At 35.5% G+C, this 25,393-nt stretch overlaps 2 protein-coding genes across 2 annotated transcripts; both read left to right on the forward strand.

The window, feature by feature from the left end:
* Positions 1 to 12,306: 12,306 nt before the first annotated feature.
* On the forward strand, positions 12,307 to 13,425 carry LOC108344381 (protein FAR1-RELATED SEQUENCE 5-like). The gene has a single exon (XM_017582830.1). It carries the CDS (start codon positions 12,307 to 12,309, stop codon positions 13,423 to 13,425), a length of 1,119 nt encoding a protein of 372 aa, XP_017438319.1.
* Positions 13,426 to 13,704: 279 nt separating this feature from the next.
* On the forward strand, positions 13,705 to 21,995 carry LOC128193738 (uncharacterized). The gene is made up of 5 exons (XM_052867823.1): positions 13,705 to 14,335; positions 16,935 to 17,145; positions 21,537 to 21,651; positions 21,725 to 21,800; positions 21,991 to 21,995. Exons 1-5 carry the CDS (start codon positions 13,705 to 13,707, stop codon positions 21,993 to 21,995), a joined length of 1,038 nt encoding a protein of 345 aa, XP_052723783.1.
* Positions 21,996 to 25,393: the final 3,398 nt, after the last annotated feature.

A 25,393-nucleotide genomic window follows, 5' to 3' on the forward strand; every position in this document is an offset into this window, starting at 1 on the left:
TTTTGAAGATTGGATTGGTTTCCATATTGTGATTACAGGAAGAAGAACGATGGTGTTCTTGAATTTGAGGGTGCCTCAAAGGGTTAGACAACATAAGAGGGTGTTCTTGCTGTTGGTCTTGTTGTTTACTGCCTATATTAGATTAGAGGGTTAGAGAGGTGTTTTATATTTTTGACGTGAGGTCTCTATAAAAATCATGTTGTAAAAATCCTTATCTTTATAGTGCATTTGCTTCCTGTGGTTGGAAGGACACTAGATGTAGGCTTGGTCGAACCAGTATAAAAACACAGCGTTTGAATTTTTTGATCCCTACTCTCTTTTATTCATTCGATTAAGTTCTTTTCATATTCGATTAAGTTTTCGCTGCATTGCTAATCATTTATCTTGCGATTCAAGAAAAGTGTAAAGGCATCACATTTTGTGAAAACGATTTTAAAAGCTTTTGTTTTTACACTTCACCAATTCACCCTCCCCTCTTAGTGTGAGAAATTGAGCCATTCTATTTTAACAAAATTTGATGCTCCCCTGTCAAAAATATTCACATGATTCTATCATTTTCTCCCCCTTTCAGTAACATTTGAACCATTAAAAAAATATACATTACTCCACCTGTCATTATGCATATTAAACATCAAATCATAGATGCACAATACAGATATATCAGAGTTATGTATCACTCAAGCATATTCAAGCAATGTATAAGAAAAATATTACAAAATTCATATGAGAGTAGTTTTGATACATGTTGAATCATCACAACAGTTTAATCACTTATAATCTCAAATCAAATTCACAGCGGATCAACACAAAGAAATATAAGCTGAATAAACATATAATAGATAATAAGTCATGGTTTAAAGTATAAGATATCAGAAGTTTAGAAACTTCAAACCAAATGATGAATCTCAATCAATTAGAACTTCATCTTACTTGATTTTTGCTACCGAATAATGTTGATTTTCCATTTTAGCTGAGTCAACAAAATGTATTCCTACATAACCCTTCAGGCTTATCTAGATCAAACATTTTAGTATTTATGCAGTACAATAATCAACATAGTTAAAGTATAATTATGCAATGATAAGAACGTAACAATGAAATTATCAAATTGCATACATACAAATTGATTAATCGATTTATCAATCAGATTAAGTCAACAATCACAAATTCACACTCAGATTTATTAAAACCGAAATATAAATTTCATTCATAATAAGAAAACGATTACAACCAGATGAAAACAAAATATATGGCATTTAGAGCATTAGCAAAACAAGCCAGCACAGAATAAGAACCAAAACAAAGACAAAACAAGAACAAAACAGACTCCATACTAAGACATTGACACCCTATTCTGAGTCAGACTTCTCTAACAACTTTTCATCTACACTGTTCTTTTCACTTTTGGTGTAGTTCAGAGAAGGATTTTCGAAGTTTTTACATCTTATTGTCATGTATATGAATTGGTCGACAACCAATCTCGCAAAGTCTGTTTGAGGTTTGAACTGATACCTTGATGTATCAACATTAATGGGTTCAACTTCCTCAGTTTCAAGATGATTCCCATCTTTGTAGGACCAACCATTTTCATTCCTTCTAAGTCCCATGTGATCTAGAAACAGTTTCTCAGTCACGTTCGTTTTTGTACAGCCAATAGTCATTTCATTTGTGACGTCCACACCATGAAACCTTAAGACCCGACTAATGAGAACAACATATAGAAGGTGATATTCATTCTGTCTTGTGACCTTTATCATGTGATCACCTATCACAAAAGCCCAAGTTGTTTGTATCTTGGTCCTCAAAGCATGAAGTAGATAAACATCTTCTGTTGTCAATATTGATTGATCTTCACTTCTTGGAAGCAGAATCCAGGTAATAGCAGATGCACATAACCTTTCATCTTTACTTAGATGATCAATGAAAAATAAATCATAATATCCTACCATATTTGGATTTCTTAAACAGTCATTGTAGATGTTTACTTTGCTGAGACCAGTTATACCAAGATGTCACTAGTACAAAAACAGCGTATAACGTCACGCGTTTAACGTCCAACCACTGAATAGCCAACGTTAAAAATGACTGGTGGCATTTTTGTAAATAAATGAAATTATTAAACGTCGTTTAGAATTGTAATTTGACGTAAAATGATATAAAATGTCGAATGCCCTAGCATTAGACGTCAAAAGGTTAGTGAATTCAATAAAAATTTGAGCAGGAGATTGAAAATTCATTCACTTTATCTTAGCGCGCGAGACCCTCTTCTCTTCTCAAATTTTTCTCGAACGAAGTTTGACGACCATCACATGTAATCTTTCTTTCGTTTGATACAAATGCATTTTATGTATGATTTTCGTTTGTTTTGACCGATTATTTTCTGCTTTCTCTGTCACCGGTGACGACTCTTCATTCCAGTGAACCCACCTTTTGAAGATTAGTTTTTGTTTTCATTTTGAAGAACTTATTTGTTATTGTTTGGTTGAACTTGTTTGTTGTTGTTGTTGTTTGACTGAACTTGTTTGTTGTTATTGTTGTTTGATTGAACTTGTTTGTTGTTGGTTATTATTGTTTGTTCTTGATACTACGTTCATAGTTCTTGCTTTACAAAAAACCAAAAACAAAAATTTGTTGTTTTTCTGCTTTTTAGGTCTCGTAGAGTTGTAAAAAGTATCAAAATTAATTAAAAAAAAATAAAAAAAGGTGATTAACGTCGTATATTAACAAAATTGGACGTTAAGTTAACGTCGTATATTGACAAAATTCGACGTTAACTTAACGTCGAATATTTTAAATTCGATGTCAATTTAATGTCTCCTGATATGACATCATTTGCAAATTCACCGTTACAAGCCCAAAATATTTGACGTTGTACGCAATTTTTGTACTAGTGGGTGATTTCAAGCCTTCTGATTTAAATCCAGTAACTATTCCCCATACGGCCTCATCAATATTAATAGTTACACCCTTTACTTTGGATACAAGGCAATTTCTCTCTGCCTTCAAATTTGCATAGAAGACTTTCACCGAATTCGGGTAATAATCCCCTTCAAGTTCTACAAACTTGGTTGGGCCGAAGTAGAATAGCCACTCTTGAAACAGAAATCCTTCAGTGCGAAAGAAAAGAAATGCTCAAACACTTGTGCCTGATGACCTCCTTGAAGCCCCATTTACATATGAAGTAAGTACGTTGCTCATCATTACTAAACCATCCAAATGAATTTTCCTCTCTTACCATGAGAGTAGGGCATTTTCCCCATCGAGAAGATGAAGAGGCCAAGTGAGATGCTGAAGTGTTTAGAGAGTTCTTAGCACAGATAAGGGTTTAGTGTCATGTAGTATAAAGGCAATGCAATGTATACAAGATTCTCAAATCCAGTGTTTATAAGGGTGCGCAACACAGACTTCAGTATCAATCCCATTTGAAATTTTGAAACATTTTAGCCCATATCAGAGAATTTTTAATCAATTTTATTACTATCAGAATCGATTTCATGATTAACAGAGTTTCACTTAAAATAGAGAAACACACAAAAATCCAAATCGATTTCATTTATAATCTAACCGGTTAAAAATCGTGAAAAATAGTTTTCCATTCAAACATATCAATCAGATAGACATTAATCAAGCATTTGTAATAGGTTTGCTCAGATCAATGAATTTTTTAGAATTAATTCTATTTCTCTTAGCTTTATAACCTATGCCTTGTTTGTTTATTGCTCTACCCTGAGACCTTAAAACAACATCTAGATTATCTCTTCCAAGAGTAAACTTCGATAGAGTGCTTGTAAGTAATCAATGAACTTCAGTTTTAACAGTTCTAGCAGATTGTAAAGTAGCTTTTAATTCTTGTTTGAGCTTTTCATTATCTTCTACAAGGTTATCAATACGATATTCATAATCTTTTCTTTCTAAGCTTAATCGATTTACCTTGTATTGAAGTATCATGGCTTTAGCATGTATCTCTTGAAAGGAATCCAACAGCAAGTCGTATTTCACTTTTATAGGCTCGCTTGCAAAGTGATTGTCGTTGTCTTCAGAATGTACAGATCTTGCCATGAAGCACAAATTAGACTCCCAAGCTATACAAGCTTTTCTCTACTTAGTCCTCCTCTTTTCCCTGTGGATACTTGGTGTCATCCTTCTGTCTGTTTTCCAATTATGGACACTCCAGCTTTATATGACCATTTTTTCCGCATTAATAGCATGTCACAGTGCTGTTCTTGGAGTTCTTCTTTCCTCCTCTTGAGTAACCTGCATTGTCAGTTGCAACATTTTTATTTCTCATGAATTTAGTAAACTTCTTTACCATTATGTTCATTATCTCTTTTTTTGGTATCTCTGCATCAGGCTTAACATCAGATTCAGGTTTCTTGGAGGATCTTTTACTTGTAGCCTTGAGAATAATCGATTGCTTTTGCTCAACTTCCTCTTCTTCTCTCAATCTACCAGGCTCTAGCTCATGTTCCCTTAGGTTGCCAAAGAAGGTTTCTATATTCATGTTAGTCAAATCTTTAGACTCGGATATAGCAAGTACCTTAGGCTGCCAGCTTCTGTTCAGGCTTTTCAAGAATTTGATATTGATTTCTTATTTCTCAAATGCCTTTCCGAGAGCCATCAATGGTTGACATTGTGTGTGAACCTTTTCTCCACGTCATAGATGGTTTCTCTGGCTTTCATCCTGAACATTTTGTACTCTTGTACCAAAGGATTCTTTTTAACACGCTTTACTTCATTCGTTCCCTCATGTGTTACTTCAAGGACCTCCCACATTTCCTTTGGTGTCTTACATTGACAGACCCTGAAAAACTCATCCATTGTGAGAGCAAAAGCAATTACATTACGAGCTTTTACATCATACTGTGCTCTCCGGTTTTCCTCTTGAGTCTACTTAGAAAAAAATTTCAAAACAGTTTTTCCATTTATAACATGAGTGGGTTCAAATGGACCATTGACTTTTGTATCCCATACAACCTTATCTACTGATTCAAGAAAAAATTGCATTCTTATTTTCTAGAAAGCATAGTTTTCACCAGCAAATAGAGGTGGTCTATTTATTGATGCACCTTCACCAAATGTCTGAGAAACAAAAGCCATTTTCAGGATCTAGTAATCGATTAGACAAAAAGGTCAATCAATTTGTTTTTCAAATATCTTTTGAAAACCAGCTATGGTGCCAATTGTTAGAAAAAATGTGCTTTGTTTCTCACACCAAGAGGGGGGCTGAATTGGTGTTGTATAAAAATGATCACTTTTGAAATCTTTTTCGCAAAAACAATAAGTCATTTTAAACTTTTCTTGAATCGCAAGCAAAATTGTATGCAATGTAACAATATGCATATTCGAATACAGACAGAGTATAATCGATTTAATGTAGAGAAATAGGGAGAAGAAAAATTCAATCTTCGAGTTTTATACTGGTTCGGCCAATCTGCCTACATCTAGTGTCCTTCCACTAAACCCAAGATTGGAAGCCAATGCATTATAAAGATCTAAGTTTTTACAACAAGGGCTTTACAATGAGACCTCTCTAACTCACTAATCTAATATAGGCAAATACAAAAAGACTAAGAGCAAGAACAATCCTCTCCTGTAGTCACCCCTTTGAGTCCCTTATCAAAGTCAAGAACCATGTTCTTCTTCCTGTATACATCACAGGGAAACACCAATACTCAACGTTTGCTAAAGCTCACTAGTGAAGAAAAGGCTTTCGACGTTTGTTATTTTGGGCTTTTTACATCTGATCTCGACCTGACGTCCTTACGGGTGACGTTGATGAAACGTTAGTTTGCACTGTCAGACGTATATATAGACGTCTAACACTACACATCAGACGTCTATATAGATGTTTGACACTATAGATCAGACGTCTAAAGCGTCGCCGTATTTGATTCGATCTATCTCCGCTTGAGGCCTCTCTGTTTCTCCTGGCTCATGGTGATTCGAATTTACAACTTTATATTTTAGTTGAAGAGAATGAATTGTACGTGTTTTTGGATTGGATGGTTTTAAAAACGTAATGGAGGGAATTGGAGGAGTGCAAAACGCAAGAAATCGCAGCCCAAGAACGTGGCCCAAGGACACGAGCAAAACGGCACCAAAACCCAACGAAAACACATTTTAATCGATTCAAATGAAAGATAATTTTTAAAAGAGTAATGTAATCGGAGCAAAACTAATTTTAAATGGTGCAAAAGTGAGAAAACGAACCTGAAAAACGTATCCCGTGGAGAGAAAACACGAGGAAAATGATGAACATTAAGTGCGCGTAACTGCTGCCTCGCGTTCGCGATGTTTTAATGCAGCCATATAGACGTTTGTTCCCCCAACATCAGATGTATATATGGCTTTAGAAGTCGGATTGGCGGGATCTGACGTCTAAATGGAGTAAAAAAGTGACTTTTTAGATTTCAAAAATGAGTACATAAAAGTTTGTTCGCCCCACATCAGACGTCTATAGGGCTTTAGAAATCGGATTGGGGGATCTGACTTCTAAATGGAGTCAAAAAGTGACTTTTTAGATTTTAAAAATGAGTATATAGAAGTCTGTTCCCCCCACATTAGACGTCTGTATGGCTTTAGAAATCGGATTGGCGGGATCTGAGGTCTAAATGGAGTCAAAAAGTGACTTTTTAGATTTCAAAAATGAGTATATAGAAGTCTGTTCCCCCGCATCAGACGTCTATAGGGCTTTAGAAGTCGGATTGGCGGGATCTGACGTCTAAATGGATCAAAAAGTGACGTTTTAGATTTCAAAAATGAGTATATAGAAGTGTGGTCCCCCCACATCAGATGTCTATGTGGCTTTAGAAGTCGGATTGGCAGGATCTGACGTCTAAATGGAGTCAAAAAATGAGTATATAGAAGTCTGTTCCTCCCACATCAGACGTTTATATGGCTTTAGAAGTCGGATTGGCGGGATCTGACGTCTAAATGGAGTCAAAAAGTGACTTTTTAGATTTCAAAAATGATTATATAGAGGTCTGTTCCCCCCACATCAGACGGGTATATAGCTTTAGAAGTCTGTTACCTCCAGAACAAACGTCTATATGGTTGTTTTATTGACGGAAAATGCCACAGGTCATTTTTTACGTTGGATATTCAAGGGTCAGACGTCTAAGGGGTGACGTTAAAGGTCTTTTCTGCATTAGTGGCTCTTGATCAAGTAGTAAGCACCTTGGTTGTGCAGAACGATCAAACTTTTCGAATCAATCAATCTTGCTTCTCAAGAATTCTTCAAGACTTGTACACCACGACATTTCTTGTTTCTTGGAGTGTTTCTCTCTTCTGTAAAACTTCAAAGCTCAATCTGAAACTGATATGAAAATTGTTAAACTCAATTGTCTTTTTCATAATTTCAAATCATGCGTCTATATATAGAGTAAGTTAAATAAGACGCGTTTTAATCGATTATGCTATTAATCTAATCGGTTACACTACACAATTATAACAGATTAACAACAGTCAAAGACATTAATTGAATGCTCAATTAATGTAATCGATTTGCAATAATGCTTGGTCAACATATTTAAAAATATGACTGTTGAGATAGTTATGTCAAGTAATGAAATAGTTTTCAAATCTTTAACAGACTTAGTTGAATACATGATCCATGTAATCGATTAAGCTTTAACACTTAGCAAATTTTCAAAAACATTTCTTCTCAGAATCCATCACAACACACTTGAAAAATATTTGTGCAAACATACGAGTTTTAATCGATTTAACCATTAACGTAATGGATTCAAAATTTGTTGTTTTGCCATGGTTTAGAAGTTAATTTGTCAGCTGTCTAATGACTTTAATTGATTAACACATCAATGTAATCAATTAAGTCATATATATATGCTTGGTGCATGTGGTTTTTCCATTTCCAAAACTCATATTATGCATACACAAATATAATCACATTTCAAACACAATAGTATGCAATAATCAACACAATATGTCCACAACTATGCTTGTACAAATCTCACAATAAGCATAAGCATATATAACACAAATAACACAGTACATACACATGTGTTTTTATTAACAATGTGTTGTCATCATCAAAAACAAATATGACAGAGATTGTGGGTTCAGCTAACATTGTGATCCCCCTATCAACAATCTCAACACAGTAATAGACCTTGAGATGCACGATGGTAGGGAATGATTTTATGTAAGTATGGAAATTGTGGTTTATAAGAGTTCTAAGGAGAATAATTCTTATTGGTTGTATCAAGTGTTGTGTGTATGAATGTTAGAAGCTCAATCTTGGGGATTATCCTGACATCCTAATGGTCATTCATTCTCAATTAGAGAGGAGTGATACATGTAGTGAGAATAGAAGGAGATCCTAGTCTAGGTGCTCTAGTATGGCCAAAGACGCGGGATGACTAACCTTTTGTGTGTGGTAAGGTGAAACCCATTAGCAATGACTTTACAGACTAGTATAGGCCACCACAAGTGCATAACCCGTCATAGCTCGACATTCATACTATATCCGAATGGTCAAGTCTAGGTTCACAATATGCTTAGGATGTTTGTCTAACTTGGTATGAAATATGATAAATGATGAATCATAATATTTTGTGTTTGTTCCTTTTACATTAGCTTACCCTTTTGTGTGGTTCTTTGCTTAGTTTCTTGTGTATGTTTGGTTCTTTGGCAATGATCATCTGGTAGGTGTGAGCAGAAGGAGATGATGTCTTAGTGGAGCAAGTTTTGGGGAATGATGTAGCAGATGTTTAATTTGTGTAGTATAGATCTTTTGTTGAAGTCGACGTTGACTATTTGGGTACATAGGAAAAACTTTGCACATGTTCTAAACAATTCTTATGATATTCCTTTATCTCAATTGTCTTCACCATGTAATAAAGGATGGTTTTGGTACAAATATCTCAAGAGGTTTATCTTTTCAGTTTAGAAGAATGTAGAAGCCATCCTCATGGTTGAACTATTCTCTCAAAGGGAGATAACCACATACTTATATGGAGGTATGTAAGAAGCTAGACATTGTATGAACGTCTTAAAGACCTTGGAAAGTTATTCCTTTAGGCAAAGGTACTTTTTAGTTTGACTTTGTCTCTTTTGAAGACATGCATAAGGTATTAGAGGTTAATTGGTTTTTGGAATTTGAATCTTGTGGTTTTAGGGGTTTTTGTTTGGATAAGATTTTGTTTAATCTAATTAAAGCTCAATGTTGGGTGAGGATACATGGTTTACCATTTGCATATTGTTAGGGAAATTGGTATTGACTTTAGATGATAATACTATCAATAAATCAAGAATTTTCTTTTTTTTACTAAGATTTTGGTTGATATGGATATGTTGATTGAATTACTTAATCAAATTTTAATGGAAAGACCTTGTTATGCCTTTATAATATACTTAGAATATGAAAAAAAATCCCCTTTTGTTCTTCTTGTAAGATGGTTGGACATGTTCTTGGAAACTATAGAAGGGAAAAGACTTAAAATTTGATTATGTTAAATCTAAGGAGGGAAACAATGTTAAACAAATTTATGTTCCTCTATGTTAAACAATGTTAATGTTGTAGTACAAAATTTATCTAGTAAAGACATTGATGCAGACAATATGTTAAACAATGTTAATGTTGTAGTACAAAAGTTATCTAGTAAAGACATTGATGCAAACAAGAACTATGCAAGGATGAAACTGAAGAAAATTCTTCACAATTTAATAAACCTTTGTTCAAGATTCTAATGTGTAGGATGCAATGGCAGATCAATTTGCACAAAACAAATTAATTGGATGATATGCATAATTTCGAGAGTGCCATTTACCAAAATTTGCAACCTTCACTAAGGCAACCTGATGATGTGAATATGGTGAAAAATTCCCTTAATGAATCAATTGGTTCAAAATCAAATACATTAAAAATCTAATACACTAGAAGAAGCTACTAATTTGTTAGGTATTGCTATGATTTTGCAGAATAGCTTTTATGCTCTATTTGAAGAGGAATCTATAGTGCCTAAATCTTACGAGGATGATGGAAATTACAATGATCAAATTATAAAAGTTTATAAAAAATTATATTATAAAAGTTTACAATGATGAAAGACTTTAAATTACACTTATTGGGCGATACATGTCCAAAAGAGACAAACTATAGACAATACAAGTTATATTGATTAAATGATGAGTTATGAACTAATCAAATGATATGAAGTTGACCTAATCATATGACATCAGCTTCAACTTATGAGATTAATCATATGACATATAAAATACCACATCTAAGACATTATTTATTTATTTCAATATATTAGTTGATATTCTATTTTCATAACTCATAATCTAAAAAGGTTAAACTTGTAATACTAAATAAGTTAAGTTTATGTTATCTAGAGAGGTTGATACTCATATTCATAACTGAAATTGTAATGGGATGGTGAAAAATATAAATAAAAGACATAGATAGATTCACCACTATAAAAATATCATAAAGATAATAACTTAAAATCAAATCGGTTCTCAAAGTCAATTATACTTAAGAAATATGTTAACATCTAATATGAAAATGATTCATTTAATTAAATATGTAAAATGAATATAGTTTTTCTAAATATTTATCTTTTTCAAAATTAATAAGAAAAGATTGTAAAAAGAAATATATAATTTTTAAAATTTTTTGGATCCAACAAGAATTAATCTTATTTTTGCCGTATTTTTATTTATAATAAAAAATTAAAATTTACGTAGTTTTAAAAAACTATTTTGAATTTGCTTTTGAAAATCCAAAAAAGATTAACATCACTTTTATATATATATATATATATATATATATATATATATATATATATATATATATTTACAATGAAAAATCAAGATTATATAATTCTTAAAAAAAACCTAACTGTTTGAGTTTTGATATTTTTAATTTTGGAAATTTTATATTTTTTCGATTTTTAAATTGTTTGAAAAGGATATTAGACAATGCGAACTGCTGTAGAAACACCAAAGAGTAAAAAAAAATATTTTTACATTTTAATATATTCTTTTAATTTTTAGAAAACAAGTGCGTATATGAAAAATTTGGGATGCCAAATAGTTAAAAGAGTGGAGGTATGAAAAGTAAGATAAGGGTTATAAACCTAAAATAAAAGCTCAAATCAAAGAAAGTGCAATGGGATGCAGAGAGTTGCTTCCTCCACCGCCACTCAATACTCCCTGCACCTCCCCGTGACAAATTTGTCTCGCAGTAAATTTTCACCAACATTAACCTGTTTCATTAATTATTGTCCTCTCTATAAGAAATGCACCCCCACACGACGAACCTGCACACGGAAATCGTTTATCCGTTTCTTCTTCTTCTTGGCGAGAAATTGTGGTGGTGGTGTGAGTCCGTGCGTCGTTTGAGATTGTGGTGGTGGTGTGAGTCGGTGTGGTGGTGGGTTGTGTAGGTGGAACGTTGCAAGTGGTGCAAGGAACCGCGATGGTGAGAGCTCGGGTTTGTGGTGGTGCCTATCGGAGCAGCAGAGGGAGTTTCGTCTGAGGTATGCGAAAAGAGTTATGTTAATCCTTTAACGGATGTAATGATCCGTCGACGGATATCAACATCCGCTGAAGGAGTAACGGATGTCAACATCCGTTCTCCCTTCAACGGATGTTGATATCCGTCGACGGATCATCACATCCGTTGAAGGATTGCATAACATTTAATTATTTTAGTTTTTGGTTTACTATTGTAGATTATTTTATAATTTTAATACATCCGTAGAAGTGTTTTAAGTGTTTTTTTTTATTTTAGTATTTATTATTTTGTATTTTATTTGTTTAGTCAATATTTGAATTTTTAATTTATTTTTATGTGTTTAATAATGTTATAAATATTTAGGTGAAACTGAAACAGATGTCAGCACATCCGTTGACGGATTGCCATATCCGTGAGAGTAATTTAGTATTTAGGTTTTTTAAAATAAATTTGGTAATGAAACGGATATGCCACATCCGTTGAATGTGTGAGTTTTTTTATATTAAGTTATTGTAATTGAATATAATTTATAGATTCTTTAAAATTTAATGTTTTCTATAATATTTTGTGTAATTAAATGTAAAATAATTTAATTTTATTTAATGAAATAATTATTATTAATTTAATAAAATAATTATTAAATGAATGAAATATAGTTAAGGTGTACGGGTATAAGTTGAATGTATAATATGTAGATAAATATTTTGTCATGTGTTTATATGAATGTTGTTTATACTTATTTGATTAATTATTAATTATATTAATGACAATAATTATAATTGTATAGGTGATTATTATCTAAAGTGGATAAATATCTTTGTATGGATTCTCAAATTGATTCTAGTTTTATATCCGATTTCTCTTCGTTCATCAATGAAGTTGTAGAGAGAGATTTGACAAATAAATTTACCACGAATGAAATATTTCGTTCTCGGGAGCAGTTAATTGAATGGGTAAGAGGGATTGCTTATAATTTAGGGTTTGTTGTTGTAATAGTGAGATCTGACATAGCTACTGGTGTGCGAGGAAGAAAAACTTTCGTCATACTTGAATGTGAAAGAGGGGGAAAATATCAAAAATACAAACCCGATGCGGTGGGTAGTGTATACGGCACTCGTAAATGTGGGTGTTCGTTTAGGTTAAAGGTTAAACCATCTCCAGATGGGGACAAATGGGTGCTTAAGGTGATGTGTGGACATCATAACCATGAGTTGGCTGAAATTTTAGTTGGTCACCCTTATGCTGGGAGGTTAAATATATCAGAGCAGTCATTACTCGTTGATATGACAAAGAGTAAAGTTACACCTGCAAATATTTTACTAACCCTGAAAGAAAATAATGATCGAAATGTGACAACGATTAAACAAACCTACAACGCAAGACAAGCGTATAAACAATCATTGAGAGGCTCCAGAACTGAACTACAACAACTTATGATGTTGTTGGACCGCGATAAGTACATTCATTGGAGCAGGTGTGCCGACGATTCAGAGGTTGTTAATGACATCTTTTGGACATATCCAGATGCTGTGAAATTGTTGAACGCATTTAATATTGTATTCTTGATGGATTCAACATATAAAACAAACAAATACAGACTTCCTTTGCTTGAAATTGTTGGCATGACGTCGATCGGGTTAACTTTCTCAGTCGCATTTGCATTTTTGTCAAGTGAAAGGCAAAACAATTTCACTTGGGCTTTGGAAAAACTAAAAGGTCTATTTTTGACATCTGAGGGCGGACCTAAAATAATTGTTAGTGACCGTGACTTGGCTTTGATGAATGCCATTGCAAATGTTTTCCCCGAGTCGTATCAGATATTATGTCGGTTCCACATCCGAAAAAATGTTAAGGCCAAATGCAAAATGTTTGTTGATTCTACTGAGGCTTGGGATGTGTTGATGGAGGCATGGGAAAACGTGATGGATTGTGCTGATTAGACCTTGTTTGCTGACTATGTCAATCGTCTTCAATACGCCTGCAGTGTTTGGCCTTTGTTCTTTGAATATGTCAATCACACTTGGATTATTCCATGCAGTACATATTTTGTAAAGGCCTGGATAGACAGAGTAATGCACTTAGGGAACACATCCACAAATAGGTATTTTGTTTTACTTAGTTCTTCTGTACATAATTTTTGACATTCAATGTTGATGTTCTTCTTTTCTTTCAGAGTTGAATATGCTCATTGGAGCCTGAAGAAAGTTTTGGGCAATAGTATGGGTGACCTATGTTCTTGTTGGGATGCTATTCATGACGTCGTTATTCTACAACACAACAAGATTAAGGCATCATTTGAATCAAGTATGTTGCTGACAAGTGACCTTTATAAAGGATATAGATATAGACATGTTATTGGGCGTGTCTCTCGATATTCGTTGAATCTCATTGCTAAGGAGGTTGAAAGAGTGCAACTGATAGGATTGGATTCCTCTAAGTGTGGATGTGTGTTGAGACGTATATTCGGTCTCCCTTGTGCATGTGAATTAGCACGCTATGATCTTGGGTTCATCCCTTTGGGTGAATTCCATATAATGTGGAGAAGGTTGAGTTTCTCAAATGTTGAATTAAATGAAACCGAGCCCCTGTTATCCATTAAAGATGAGTTAAAATTGGTAGAAGAACGATTCAATGAGGTTGACATTGGAGGTAAAGTCATCGTCAAACAAAAGTTAGTTGACATTGTTTGTCTTGCAATGACATCAATGGTCCCTCCACTACATAAAGTGAAGACAAAGGGTGCACAAAAAAGTAAAGCTCAACGAAGAGAAAGGTCTACGACGCGGGAGCCATCATATTTTGAGCACGTTGACGCGTTTCATGCAACATATGAATCATCATCTGCAAGAAGTAAATTAAAATCAACGCCTAATACAATGTAGAAAAAAAGAGTTGCAATGATAGACCAGTTTCATCCTATTAGTCACCCTTTCATTCTCGACGTTGTTGATGTTGTCGTAGATGGTCACTATGGGTATAGATGCATTGTTGCGTCACTGGGAGTCGGAGAAGACTGATAACAATTGAAAACCTGTTATTTTCATGCTTAAAAGTGATACTAATAGCAACCTTTAACACTTAGAAACTAGCTTGGAATCATGCTTTTGTTTATTTTTTTGGAAATAAGAGAGTTGGATAGGTTTATGCTTGATTTCAGTGTTTTATTCATGTTTTAAGGTGAATTTGATGAAAGAAGTGAAGAAGGATAGAGATGGAATAAGAAAAGAACTCAAAGTGCAAAAGAAGAGAAGCCGCAAGTACCGCTCAGCGCAAGTTTACCGCTGAGCAGCACTAATGAACACTCGTTGGCTCCGCTGAGGGGTGAAAGTGCAGTTGAGGGGAAGAATTCAACACACGCACTTACCGCTGAGCGCCATTATTTTGGGCTTAGGCCCACTTTTCTGTAATATTTCGAATAGTATATAAGCTTTAGGACTTCCTAGGGTTTGAAAGCTAACAAAGAAGCAATTGTGATGGAAGACCATCTAAGACACACATTGGACCTCTTACTAGAGCCATGGCAAAGAGGATTCAAGAGGAAGAAGGATCACCTACCATTTTGCTTCTATGGAAGGTAATTTACATTAATCCTTCTTCCCATAATTAAAAGCACATTTTTCTTTGCTTTGTAGGATTAATAAAATTGGAGGGAGCAGCTGCCAACATAGCATTTGAGCACATGAAAAGAGAGACTTGGAGGGAGAAGCTTGCTGCCAAAGCTATCAAAAAAAAGCTCAGCCAATAACCTAGCTAGCCCAGCGTTTCAGAATTGGTGTTGTTTCACGTGTGCTGCTGAGTTGGAATGAGGCATGTTTGAAGCTGAAGCAAATTGGCGCCTTTTTCTTTAGTTTCATTTGCTTTTGGATTGAATTTCATTTCAGATTTGAGGCTCTTATCTTCCTATAAATAGGAGACCTCTTCCCCCTTTTGTAGACACTTTTGAGCTTAGTCCAATTGTTGCAGAAATGAAATTCCAGCTTACCTTTGCTCTTGAGTCAACCCAATTCTTCACTTTCTTTCTCCTTACCTCTAGCTTCCTTCCAAAGTAGGAAGGCCCTCTGAGCTGAGAGGTTCTAACCCACTCCATTCTTCACTGAAACCATACCATTCTCTGCATCTATTTTAGAATTTCGCTGCCTTCATTCTGCTCACTGGAACGTTTGATGTTTGGCTTCCTGGTTCAATGAGTCTCACCCATAGCAAGCTTCCATCAAATTGGGTGGTCAATCTCAGATCTTAAAGGTATCAGCCCAACTTATTGTATGCATAATATTTTTATGGAAGATGATTATAGACCGAGTGCTCAACCACAGAGAAGGTTAAATCCTGTAATGAAGGAGGTGGTTAGAAAAGAAGTGTTGAAACTTTTGGAAGCTGGTATCATCTATCCAATCTCTGATAGTGAATGGGTCAGTCCAGTACAGGTGGTTCCTAAGAAAGGCGGGATGACAGAAATTCATAATGAGAAGAATGAACTTATTCCTACTCGGACAGTTACTGGATGGCGAATGTGCATTGATTACAGGAAGCTAAATAAAGGCACTAGAAAGGATCATTTTCCTCTTCCTTTCATGGACCAGATGTTGGAGAGATTAGTAGGTCAAGCTTTTTATTGCTTTCGAGATGGATATTCTGGATACAATCAAATTGTGGTAGATCCAAAAGACCAAGAGAAGACGACTTTTACTTGTCCTTTTGGTATCTTTGCCTACAGAAAGATGCCATTTGGATTATGTAATGCTCCAGCTACATTTCGAAGGTGTATGCAGGCAATTTTTGTAGATCTCCTAGAAAAGTGCATTGAAGTCTTCATGGATGATTTTCCAGTCTTTGGAAATTCTTTCCAAAGGTGTTTGGCTAATTTGGATATTGTTCTTAAAAGATGTGTTCAAACAAATCTTGTTCTCAATTGGGAGAAATGTCATTTCATGGTAACAGAAGGAATTGTGCTGGGACATAAAATTTCTGCTAAAGGGATTGAGGTGGATAAAGCCAAAGTAGAAGTCATTGAGAAACTGCCTCCATCAACAAATGTAAATCAGGAGTTTTCTAGGTCATGCTGGATTTTACAGAAGATTCATCAAAGATTTTACAAAAATTGCTAAACCATTGAGTAATCTTCTTATGAAGGATGCTCCTTTTGTGATGAATGAAGAATGTTTGAAAGCTTTTGACACATTGAAGAGTAAATTAGTGTTCGCTCTAGTAATTATAGCTCCAGATTAGAATAAAAATTTTGTGCTAATGTGTGATGCTAGTGATTATGCAATAGGAGTCGTTCTTGGCCAGCGAATAGAGCAGATCTTTCATCCAATTTATTATGCCAGCAAAGTTCTGAATGATGCTCAGTTGAATTATGCTACTACAGAGAAAGAGTTCCTAGCTATAGTATATGCTTTAGAGAAGTTTAGACCTTATCTTATTGGGTCTAAGGTGATTATTTATACAGATCATGCAGCTATCAAATATTTGCTGACAAAGCCAGACTCTAAACCATGTCTGATTAGATGGCTACTACTCTTGCAAGAATTTGATATGGAGATTCGTGATAAGAAAGGGAGTGAGAACTTGATTGCTAATCATTTGTCACGGCTAGTCAACAAGGAGGTCACTAGCAAGGAATCAAAGATCTGGGAATCCTTTTCAGGTGAAACACTCATGTATATTCAACAGAGGCCATGGTTTGCTGATATGGCTAATTTCAAAGTTGCAAGGGTAATGCCAGAATATCTAAATTGGCAATAAAGAAAGAATTTTTTGCATGATGCCAAGCAGTTTGTCTGGGATGATCCTTATTTGTTCAAAATTGGAGCAGATAATCTTTTGAGGAGATGTGTGACAAAGGAAGAAGCATAAGGAATTCTCTGGGATTGTCATGATTCACCTTATGGGGGACATTTTAATGGAGAAAGAACAGCAGCAAAAGTTCTCCAATCAGGGTTTTATTGGCCAACTCTATTTAAAGATGCTCATAATCATGCTAGAAATTGTGATAAGTGTCAAAGAGCAGGGACGATTACTAAATGTCATGAGATGCCATTACAAGGCATTTTAGAGGTTGAGGTATTTTATTGCTGGGGTATTGACTTTGTGGGACCCTTTCCTCCATCTTTCAACAATGAATACATATTGGTAGCAGTGGATTATGTGAGTAAATGGGTGGAAGAATTAGCTTGTCCTAAAAATGATGCTAGCACTATAATCAAATTTTTGAAGAAGCAGATATTTTCACGTTTTGGAACTCCAAGAGTGCTAATTAGTGATGGGGGATCTCATTTTTGCAATTATCAGCTAGGAAAAGTACTCAAACATTATGGAGTGAGACATAAGGTAGCTGCACCTTATCATCCACAAACCAATGGACAAGCTGAGGTATCTAACAGAGAGATAAAAAGGATCCTGGAAAAAACCGTTACTTCATCAAGAAAGGATTGGTCACTAAAGCTGGATGATGCTCTTTGGGCTTACAGGACGGCAATGAAGACATCCATGGGATTATCACCTTTTCAATTAATCTATGGGAAAGCATGTCATTTGCCAGTAGAGTTGGAGCATAAAGCTCTGTGGGCTTTAAAATTCTTGAATTTTGATCCTTATGAAACTCATAGCACACGCAGAAGGCAGATTCTGGAGCTTGAAGAAATGCAGTTACATGCATATGATTCATCCAGGGCTTATAAAGATAAGATTAAGTTCTAACATGACAGGAAGATGGTGAATAAAGTCTTTAATCCAAGGCAGCAGGTGCTATTATTCAACTCAAGATTGAAGCTATTTCCTGGGAAGTTGAAGACAAAATGGTCAGGACCATTCGAAGTAAAAGGAGTGCATCCACATGGAGCAATTAAATTACTTGATCCAGTTGCTGATGATCCACAGAAAAGTTGGGTGGTGAATGGTCAAGTTTGGGGTTGTTGGGAAGTTATGAAAGGGAAATTGAAAGCATTGAGCTAAGAGCTAAGAACTAAGTATGTGAAAAGAAAAAGAAAAAGAGAAAGAAAAGAGAAGAAAAAGTAAAGCTCAATGTAAAGGAAAGTTGGGAATAAGTAAGAATGATTGTGTTTATATGATTCTCTTAACTCAAGGATTTTGTGATCTAGAAAAGCCAATTTTCTTGTTAGCCCAGTCACATTATAAGCCATTGAAAAGTCATTGTGATGATGCATGCTTGTGAATGTATTTGATTATGGTTAAATGAAAGGCAAAGTCAATTCATGTGACAATGTGATAGTAGAGTGAATGAGTGATTACCTCTTATACACTTGTGTGTTTCAGTGAAACACTTTATCTAGTGAGGAAAGATTCCATGAGCACATGAACATTCATGCTTAGTTGATTGATCATTCATGAAAAGGAGCATTTGTTGGATACTAGGTGATTTTGTGAACATTAAAGCATGTACATGTCTTGATTGAAGTTTTTATCATGAGCTTAATTGAGTACTTACTTATCTTGGAAAAGAGGATTTTTGAATGGAGTGCACCATTGTATTGATTGGTAGAAGATTAAGCTACATCTTATTTGCTTGAGGACAAGAAAAGTTCTAAGTTTGGGGTTGTGATAACAGTTGAAAAACTGTTATTTTCATGCTTAAAAGTGATACTAATAACAACCTTTAACACTTAGAAACTAGCTTGAAATCATGCTTTTGTTTATATTTTTGGAAATAAGAGAGTTGGACAGGTTTATGCTTGATTTCAGTGTTTTATGCAGGTTTTAAGGTGAATTTGATGAAAGAAGTGAAGAAGGATAGAAATGGAATCAGAAAAGAACTCAAAAAGTGCAAAAGAAGAGAAGCCGCAAGTACCGCTCAGCGCCAATTTACCGTTGAGCGGCACTAATGAACACCCGTTGGCTCCGCTGAGGGGTGAAAGTGCAGCTGAGGGGAAGAATTCAACACACGCACTTACCGCTGAGCGCCATTATTTTGGGCTTAGGCCCACTTTTCTGTAATATTTCGAACAGTATATAAGCTTTAGGACTTCCTAGGGTTTGTATCTTTGGCAGAGTACGAAGCAAACACACACCTTTTCCACCCCTTGGAGGAAGATCTTGGATGCTAAGGCTACCTACTCATCTTTATAGGGTTCTATCTTTCACTATCTCATTGTATTTCATCTAGTTTCAGCATGAATATGGTGAACTAAACTCTTCTTGTTGTTGGGGAATCAATGTAATCTTGTGAAGCTCTCATATATGGAATTTTGTGTTTAAACATCATATCTTTGATACATGCTTTCTTTCATCATTAGTTAGGGTTTTTCCTCTTTGCTCAAAGCATGCATTGTTTAACTCATTCGATGTCATGATTATTGATTTTAGTGATATGGACACATACGGTAAAATCTAGATCCAGGGAAATTCTCCAAAAAGCAATATCGCCTAGACATAGGGATATGAGGGTTTGTTGCCTTTAAGCTTCTGTACTTCAGAATTAATTATTAGGGATGCTAGAAATTGTATGAACTCATAATTAAGGATATGCTTTCTTCGCCGAGACATCGGGTTTAAGGTAATTTAGAGAGTGACATTAACATTGATGAAAAGAATGATGAATTCCTAAAATATATGAGAGTGGATAAGATGAAATTGATTTCCCCAACAACATACTCATCCATATAATTCGTTCAATGTTTGTGTTCTTCTTTCCCATTGATCAAAACTCATGCATACATGTTTACTTATTGTCTTTTGCATTTGAAACTTATAACAATTTGTTCACAAGTCTTTAATAATCAAGAAATCATATAACTAACTAGTGTCAGAATCGGCTGCAGCGGAATGGTTAGCGTGGGATAACAAACCAAGAGGGTTTTTAATACAAAAGTGTGCCTTTTAATTTCTACTCAATTAAACTTACCAAGCAATTAATAAAGACGAATAAAGAGAGTAAGGTTGAGAGAAATTTGCATAGATGATTTTATCCTGGTTCGGATCTTACCAATCCTACGTCCAGTCGTTTATCTCAAAGCAAGATAAACAATTCACTAATCACAAAACAATTACAAATTACAATCACAAAGAAACAATTTGTAAGAGTTTAGAAACCAACTCTCTTGATACCACAAGAGATGAAACTACACCTCCTTTGAGTCTTCACAAAGGATGAACACCTCCTCCGAATACTTCACGAAGGATGAACACCTCCTCCGAATACTTCACGAAGGATGATTCTCTTCCGAACACCTCCTTAGACACACCAAGGATGAACCGACTATTTCCTCTGTCACCGTAGCAGCACTTCACCAGCTCCACAGACACGAGTTTCACAAGCCGAACAAGAACACACAAGTCTCAAGAATTTCTGAGTATTTGAGCACAAGGGAAGAGTTTCTGTGTCTCTTAGTTGTTTTTCTTGAGAGGAAATGAGAGTCTATTTATAAACTCATCCAAAGACTCTTCCATTCTTCGAAAATGAGCCATCTGACTGTTTTAATCGATTAAATCAAGTATTAATCGATTAAACTGAGTACAACGGCTAGTTTTTCAAATCTGGAACCCCAACGGACTGTTTTAATCGATTATTTTCAGGAATAATTGATTACATAATCGATTAAACCAAGCCTTAATCGATTATTACAGTGTAACGGCTAGTTTTCAACTCTGAAACCCCCAACAGACTGTTTTAATCGATTAATCTCAGGATTAATCGATTAATCCAGAGGCAATTTGGTTTTTCAGGTTTGCTACAGTGTTTTGCTACAGTGTTTTGCTACAGTATTTTGCTACAGTAATTTTACAAAACACTTTCTTTTTCTAATCTAAGTCCTTGACACTAAACTACAATTATTACAAAAGCTTTCCATAGCAATACAAGTCTTCATAACATGTTGAATCTTGATTTCTTGACTTGATTTGGACATCATCAAAACTTCATCTTCATCATTTTGCTAACAACTAGGCCGTGAGTCCTTTGGGAGAACGATACTTGGTCTTACCGAGTTTATTACTTGATACGATTCGGTCACAGTTGTCGAGGGTTAAACAGGTTTTTGGCGCCGTTTTTCGGTGTTCATAAATTTGTCATCAAAGACTCATGGCCCATTATCAGAAATGATCTATACAAAGAAATGAGTGAATGGCGTGATGAATACGCAAGGCTAGTAGGAGGTTATGATAGACTAGAAGAACTGAGGATGTCCTTGTTGGTGGCGTCTCCTTCGATGGTACATGTTTCCCTATATATGTATTTATTTCATATATTTTATTCAATCTAACTACTTCTTTTATTCATTACAGGCTAATCGGAACAAGTGGATGACTATACCAGACATTGATTATGCAATTGCTAACCGATATAATGTCATATTAATGTGTATGTCATATTATCAAAATTATACTATCTTCCCACTACGTTCTACACCGCCTTCTGATATAAGTCAACATCGCATAATTTGTATAGGACATGTTCATGGATGTTATTTCGTGGAGGTAATTGTATTATTTTGTGTTTTCATGTAAAAATTTGTTATCACCCACTTAACATTGAAATTCGTATAATGCAGGTTAAACTACAAGAAGGTTGTCCTTTGCCCATGGTGGATATCATCTCCTCAACCCACTGTTATCCTCAGGCGCGAGCGTGGTCATCTATTTATACTAGTAGGATGCAAGCATTTGCACAGTTAATGGGTGTAACGTCATCATACATTGACTTAGGTGACTCATGATATCTACACTAACATTGAAAAAGGTACAAATACATTATCACTTGTTGTTAATTAAGTACGGTGCATTTCTACTTAAACATACTAATCTTGTTCCACATATATAACCAATATAAAAGAACATGTAAATGAAAATGAAAACATTCAAATTAAAAGAGAAATATAAAGTCCTACAAAACATAATTCCATATAATACAAATTCCTATCAATTAGACGTTGATCGCCTACCACGCACATGCCTCTGTCCTCTCCTACTCGGGGAATATTCGTCGATACCCTCATTAGCAATCTACAGCAGGTCCACCGACACCTAATGTGCAATAGTACCCTCGGTCACATGGCGACACGATATCAACGATTGTAACATCTTGGCCATCCGCCTAAATCTAGCATGCATTATAATAATGCCAAACAATCAAAAAAACATGGTTAACAAAAATAGAGTAACAAAAGAAATGATAAATAACTTACCACGACACCAGATGATGAAGATGGAGAGGATCTACGATGGGGTCGTGGCTCATGGTCAACATCGGGGCGCTGTGAAGGCGAGAGAGCCGACCGCACGTCAACTGCAGCTCCAAAAATATACGGATGTGAAACCCTCCTAAACCACTGTATGTATCCATCGACACATTCCGAAGGGGAGGATGCAAGTCTCACATTCATAATAACATGATCAGTGAAGTGCAACCACGCATGATCAACAACGACTACATCTGCATCTGCAACGGCAGTGGGTGGTCGTGGAATCTCCTGGTAAAATCCAAACTACCACATCACACGCTCAGGCAAATGACGGGAAAGGGTGTCACTAATTCGAATCCATCCAGAATACATGCATATGCTAAACAATGGACGAATGCCCCGATGTCCCTCATACGAGTGCCATACAACTCTACTATATGTAAGGTCATCCAACTGCGATCGAATCTCTGCAAGAGTGGAGCTTTGCCACCTAGCGGCACGTGGTGTGCTGTCATCATAAGATGACACCAACCGCCTCTTACCCATGCTAGGGAAATGCTCGTATATCCAACTCTAAAAGTAATTATTAAATTAAATATTTTCCATCTTCGTACATGGTAATAAGTAAATGAAGTAAATGTGCAAGGTATATGTGTACCTGAAAAAGAGTCAGATATCCAGCCATCTGTCTCATGGAAGCCATACTCGCATCCCCGAGCTGCTCGTACAAATGGGCGAGTGCAGCAACGCCCCAGGCATATCTGCCACACGCGTGTACATCTCTAAATAATAGTAAGTATGACACGCGTATAGAAGTGGCACTCTTATTTGCGAAAATCGTGCATCCTACTAGTTGCAACAGATATGCTCTAGCAACATAATCCCAATGTTGCGACTGACACCTCTAACCATATATATCTCTCAACCAACTCAATCTGACTTTCGAACCACGTGCCTCCTCCATCTCAGCACCAGTTGTGCCATCATCAACGCCAAGCAGGTCTACAAGAGCTGAACGAGCCTCCTCAAACTCCAGCTCCTCCAAATCACATAACTGACCCATCACCGAGAGGTGAAGTAAAGTCGACACATCGTCAAGAGTGATCGACATCTCCCCTATAGGGAGATGGAAACTACTTGTCTCAAAATGCCATCTCTCTATGAAACCAAGCAACAAGCCCTTATCAACATAATCATAACAAATCTCTATGAGAGGCATCAAAGAGGAGTTCAACACAATGTGTTGAATTCCCTCGGCGCACGGTCCTAACTTATTAACTTTTTTACCGTGCGAGATCAACTTGAGCATGTCCCCTCGATCCTACAAAACAATATTTAATATAAATTGGATTCGAAAACAAATTAATAATTCAAATTTAAGTTTTGCACTCACCCGGCATTGCGAAATACCATAAGCAACATGCTGAACATAATGCCTAAGCAATGAAGCATCACGTGGACCTCCAGGAAATCCACCGATATCCTCTTCTATGTCACCAACATCTGCATGCTCCTCCTCATCATCATCGTGGTCAGGGGCTTCAAATGCCTCCTCCTGAACATCACCCTCATAGGCCTCCTCCTAAACATCATCCTCATAGGCCTAATATGTCTCCTCCTCAATCACTCAATCCTCAGCAATAGGGTCATTATGAATAGGAGTTGCACGCCTTCTCCGAATCGAAGCTGTAGGTCGTCTCCTAGCTTCGCCCTGCGTAGAACTCTCCTCTCGAGAACTCTCTCCACGAGAAGTATAAGATACACCGCGTGTTTTAACCATTTCTAATAAAAATTATTTTATTTAAATTAATAATCATTTCATTAAATTATAAATCATTATTTCATTAAATAAAAACAAATTAATTTACATATAATTTCATAAACATATTATAATTAAATTTTACATTTTAAATAGTGTATAAATTATTTTCAAATCTAATAAACTAATAAACTCAAAACTAAAAACTAAAATCTAAAAACAAACTTAAACAAAACCATATTTAAATAATCAATTCAATTAAATAAAATTAATTAAATTAAATTTATAATAATAATTTTATTAAATAAAATAAACAAAATTTACATAACATTTTATAAAGAAAATATTTAAATACTAAATAAATTTAAAAAAAGAAAGAAAAATCACCCACTGTACGACGGATGTTCCACATCCGTTTCCCTTTCAAATGGATGTGTGACATTTGTCCACGGATATGCGACATCCGTTTCAGTGGCAAACGGATATGCGACATCCGTTCTGGCGCTCCGGTCATCTTCTTCGCATACACAGCACAACACAGTGAACCCATCCGCGATCAAAACAATCCACCAAACCAAAGATACAACACACATTCATATTCAATTCAAAATATCTAAACAAAACTAACCTCCTCCAACAGCAACGTTTTCCACCCACGAATGATCAACGCACCACCGACGTACCACCACCGCCACACCACCGAACACCCACACCACCGCACTACCAACGGATCTCCAACAGATATGGACGACACCAAACGAATTTGGACGATGAGAACAAACGGTGAGAAAAATGGATCTCACCGCCGAAACAAAGAAGAGAATGAGAGCACGAATGTGAGAAGAGAGAAAGACAGAGAGCGGGGGGTGCGGCTGAATGAGAAGAGAGACGATGAATTCTTTAGGATATTAAGGTTAAAGTAAAAAGTTAAAATTTAAAAGGTCATTTTGTCTTTATAAATCTTTTGGGAAGGTGCAGGGAGTATCAATGGTGATGGAGGGAGCAACCTTCTGG

Source organism: Vigna angularis, chromosome 8 (assembly GCF_016808095.1).
Source record: "Vigna angularis cultivar LongXiaoDou No.4 chromosome 8, ASM1680809v1, whole genome shotgun sequence".
NCBI lineage: Eukaryota > Viridiplantae > Streptophyta > Magnoliopsida > Fabales > Fabaceae > Vigna > Vigna angularis.

Excerpts from the sequence above, each read along its gene's own strand:
- LOC108344381 (XM_017582830.1), top strand. The coding sequence starts at position 12,307 with ATGGATTCTCAAATTGATTCTAGTTTTATATCCGATTTCTCTTCGTTC.
- LOC128193738 (XM_052867823.1), top strand. The coding sequence starts at position 13,705 with ATGGGTGACCTATGTTCTTGTTGGGATGCTATTCATGACGTCGTTATT. Across the intron at positions 17,146-21,536 it reads TTTTCAGGTGAAACACTCAT|AAATGATCTATACAAAGAAA; the intron begins GTATATTCAACA and ends GCCCATTATCAG. Across the intron at positions 21,652-21,724 it reads TGGTGGCGTCTCCTTCGATG|GCTAATCGGAACAAGTGGAT; the intron begins GTACATGTTTCC and ends TATTCATTACAG.